This window comes from Scylla paramamosain, chromosome 9, assembly GCF_035594125.1.
Source record: "Scylla paramamosain isolate STU-SP2022 chromosome 9, ASM3559412v1, whole genome shotgun sequence".
Lineage (NCBI taxonomy): Eukaryota > Metazoa > Arthropoda > Malacostraca > Decapoda > Portunidae > Scylla > Scylla paramamosain.
The window spans coordinates 10,447,501-10,451,552 of record NC_087159.1 but is presented as its reverse complement, the minus strand read 5'-3'; the positions used below and the strand labels follow the sequence as shown (position 1 = coordinate 10,451,552).

At 38.5% G+C, this 4,052-nt stretch overlaps 1 protein-coding gene across 2 annotated transcripts in view; it reads right to left on the bottom strand.

Annotated features, from left to right (window-relative positions):
- Positions 1 to 786: 786 nt before the first annotated feature.
- The window catches only part of LOC135103560 (trichohyalin-like), a 22,858-nt gene continuing 19,592 nt past the window's right edge, over positions 787 to 4,052 (bottom strand). For both annotated transcript variants that reach the window (XM_064009998.1, XM_064009999.1), the window contains 4 exons: positions 3,362 to 3,565; positions 2,968 to 3,152; positions 2,677 to 2,794; positions 787 to 2,558 (listed from right to left, as the gene is read on the bottom strand). In XM_064009998.1, coding sequence (XP_063866068.1) covers positions 2,337 to 2,558; positions 2,677 to 2,794; positions 2,968 to 3,152; positions 3,362 to 3,565 — 729 coding nt within the window. In that variant the 3' untranslated portion in view covers positions 787 to 2,336. The remainder of the gene's footprint in view (positions 2,559 to 2,676; positions 2,795 to 2,967; positions 3,153 to 3,361; positions 3,566 to 4,052) is intronic.

The following is a 4,052-nucleotide window of genomic DNA, read 5'->3' as shown; positions in this document are numbered from 1 at the left end:
CAAAAGTTAATCACATTTCATCATCACGTAATCAAAACAAATGAGTAACTGATTTATTTATTATTTTTTTTCACACGTTTATTTCAAAAGTACAAAATAATACTGATAAAACACCTGGCCAGTTAATCTCTCTCTCTCTCTCTCTCTCTCTCTCTCTCTCTCTCTCTCTCTCTCTCTCTCTCTCTCTCTCTCTCTCTCTCTCTCTCTCTCAACAAACCCCTCACATTTACTCTCAATCTCCATCCTAGACCTCCTCCTCCTCCTCCTCCTCCTCCTCCTCCTCTAAGCGACCCCCCAGCGTGAAGGTTGCAATAGTCCCCCTCTTCGCTCGCTCTTACTGCCTGGCCATCGCTCGTGACCTGACCTCCCACTCTCGAAGGTCACGTATGCCACCCTTGACCTGACATTTTATCGCCACGACCTTTCTTTATGTCCCTCGTAAAGACCGCCCTTCCGAAAATGTCACCTTTGATAATTCTTTCATATTATCTTTTCCGGTTGATGTTTTTTTTATATATATTTTTTGTTGTTGCTTCTATTCCCCATTTTCTTTTCTTTTTTTTTGTTTATCTTTGTGTGTTTTTTTTATATATTTCTTTTTTTTCAACAGTTCACCTTTAATAATTCTTTCATACGATCTTTTTTTTTACGGTTGATTTTTTTTTTTCATGTTTTGTCATTGTTTCCACTCCACTTCTCGTTTCTTTTTTTATATTTTTATTTTGCTTCTTTTTGTTTTGTCTTTGTGTTTTCCTCAGCGCTCTCATTCTCTCATTCTCTCTCTCTCTCTCTCTCTCTCTCTCTCTCTCTCTCTCTCTCTCTCTCTCTCTCTCTCTCTCTCTCTCTCTCTGTCTTTTAATAGCTCTGTTCTAATGGCTTTGTTTTCTTCACTTTTCTATTTTTCCTAACTGTTTTTCAATTCCATTTATTTTTTTGTTGTTTTCTTTATTTTTTTTTTGTTAATTGTTCCTTGGTGTTTTTTTTTTTACTTTTTTAAAATTTTTCCTATCATCCTTAATGTTGTAAACCTTCTTGCACTATTTATTTTTCTTCACTCTTGTTTCCTTTTTCTTCTCTTTTCATGTTTCTCATATGTAAATCAGTTTAAACCTCCTTGTTGAATTTAACTTTAAATTTCTTCCTTTTCACTTTCTTTTTTTTCTTTTTATTTTCCTCCGTACATTGACTCTCCATCACTTCACTAATTCTCTACTTGGCCTCTTTCTCCTACTTTTAATCTCTTTTCTTTCTTTCCTCTCGTAACAAGCGAGTGGTGTGGTGGAGGACAGGTAGTCAGGAGTGTTCTGGCCATTGAAGTGTCCGTTCGTATAACAAACTTTGAGGAACCAACTTCAACTCACTTTTTTTACATTCCCGGTGACTTCTCGACCTTTTCCTCCTTGCTTACTTCCTCAATTTATCGCCATTTTCTTCGTATGCCTTTACTTTCATCTCTCTCTCTCTCTCTCTCTCTCTCTCTCTCTCTCTCTCTCTCTCTCTCTCTCTCTCTCTCTCTCTCTCTCTCTCTCTCGTTTCCTTTTGTCTTATTCCCCTTTGCCCTACACACACACACACACACACACACACTTTTTTTCGTTGCGCTCTTTTCTGTCATTATTTTCTCTCTCCCATTTCTCTCTCCATTTAGCTTCTGTTAATTTATTCACTAGTGATTTATTTATTGTTTTTTTTTTTATTTACTTCCCATTTTTATTTTTTCTTATTTTTAAGTGTTTCTTTTTTTTTGGGCTCTTCCATATTCCCATCGTTTCTTGCTTCATTTCTTTTCTTGTTTTATTTTCTCTCTCTCTTTGTTTTTAGCGTCTATTCTCCTTTCCTCACAATTACTTCCTGTTCTCATCATTTTCCTTCTTACTTCCTATCATTTATGGCTTTCACTCTCGTCATTTACTTTCTCTCTTTTCTCTTCTTCCTCTTAGCTTCCATCCTTATCGCCTTTCCTTTCATCTTATCTGCACTCTTCTCTTCTATCTTCATTATTGTCAACTGTCATCTCTTTCATTTTCATTTATCTTTCGAATTTCTTATCTACACATTTTTTTTCTTCTTTTATTCCATCTTTCATCTTATCTTGCCTCTTCTTGAATCTTATCTTCACTTTCCTTCTCTAGCATTTTTTTTTTATAAAATCTCTCATTTCTTCTGTTTTCACCCTTTATTTTTCCTTCTCGAGAATGCTTTATCCCCCTTCTCTGTTTACCACACCTGATCTTTCTCTGTCCTTGCCTTCTCTTATCTTTTTGCTTTCTTTCAGTACTTTTCCTCTTCTCTTCGTCTAATTGCTCTCTTCTCTCAAACACTGATAAGATGTAACTTCACAATGGCGCCTCTCGTCCTGTCTGATGTCCTCTTTTCCCTTGCATCTTGTCCAGGGTCTTCTGCTTCACGTGCCTTGCAAACGCCCTCTTCACAGCGGAGTACCTGAGTTGCTCCTCCCGAAGCTGCTCCTCCCTCACCGCCTCCTTCAGACGCTCTGCTTTCACTTTCTCAATTTCCTTCAGGAGTTCCTCTCGTTTCCGTTCCTTCTCCTTCGCAGCCTTCATCAAGAGAGACAGGGAAGGGAGTTAAATGTGTGTGTGTGTGTGTGTGTGTGTGTGTGTGTGTGTGTGTGTGTGTGTGTGTGTGTGTGTGTGAGTGTGTGTGTGTTTTGCCTACCTGTGCGTCCTGGTGTTGCTGGTAGCGATGATATACCTGGTGGCTTCTCTCCAGCTCCTGGCGGCGGCGCAGAATGAGGTCGCTCTCCTCCTGACGCAGACCTGCTCTCTCCTTACACCTGTGGGACGAAAGGGTGCTTGTATTGGGCTGATCAGATGGTTGTACGTGTGTATCATGAAAGGAATTTACTCCTAGGTTAGAAGACTATCATCACCATCATTAAAACTACTACTACTACTACTACTACTATTACTACTACTACTACTACTACTACTGCTACTAATCACTCACAACTGATCGAGGTCCTTTTTGACTTTCTCCTTCTTCTGCTCCTTCTCTCTACGCTCCCTCTCCAAGTCCTCCTCAAAGAGCCTTTGATTCTGCCGCACTCTCTGGGCCCACATGGCATCTTCCTCTCGCCGCTGCCGCCTCCGCTCCTGTCGCTCCTTTACCTGCACAGGGAGCACCTTCAAAACCTGTTAAAAGGACATGATTTAGTAGATTTAAACACACGCAAGGTGTGTATGCATAAGTCTATAACTGTCACCCCATCAAAAAAATCATAGAAAGTTAAGATAGTAAAGAAAACGATATATTTTAGGAGTAACATTACTATTTTTGGCTGAAATAAAACTTGGTTGAAGCTTCCGAGAAACTTTCTTTATCATTCTTCATCAGTACTTACCTGAGCATGTATCCTTTCCCCTCTCTCCTGCGGCGTGATAGGAGCAGCAGGCGGCGGCAGGTACTTCCTCACCTTCCCAAGGGCGCGGCTTCTGCTCACTGCCTCCTCTCGCAGGTCTTCCACGCTCTTGCTGTCCACGCGGGAATGGAGAGGCGAGTGTTTCTTCTCCTCCTGCAGCCACGTGGGGTGAGATTGCGAGGGACACTTTATTGGGATAGCATTATTATTATTATTATTATTATTATTATTATTATTATTATTACAAGTAGTAGTAGTAGTAGTAGTAGTAGTAGTAGTAGTAGTAGTAGTAGTAGTAGTAGTAGTAGTAGTAGTAGTAGTAGTAGTTGTAGTAGTTGTAGTAGCTATTTTTTATTATTATTATGATTTATTTTTCTATTTCCACTGCAGTCACCACTTCGACACCGCCACCGCCACTTCCACGGCGCCACCATTATCACGGTTTTTATTTCCTGCCCGGTGCATTACATACGTGTTTACTCGCACGTACGGAAAACATATATATATATATATATATATATATATATATATATATATATATATATATATATATATATATATATATATATATATATATATATATATATATATATATATATATATATATATATATATATATATATATATATATATATATATATATATTGCTAGCAACAACAACAATAATAATGAG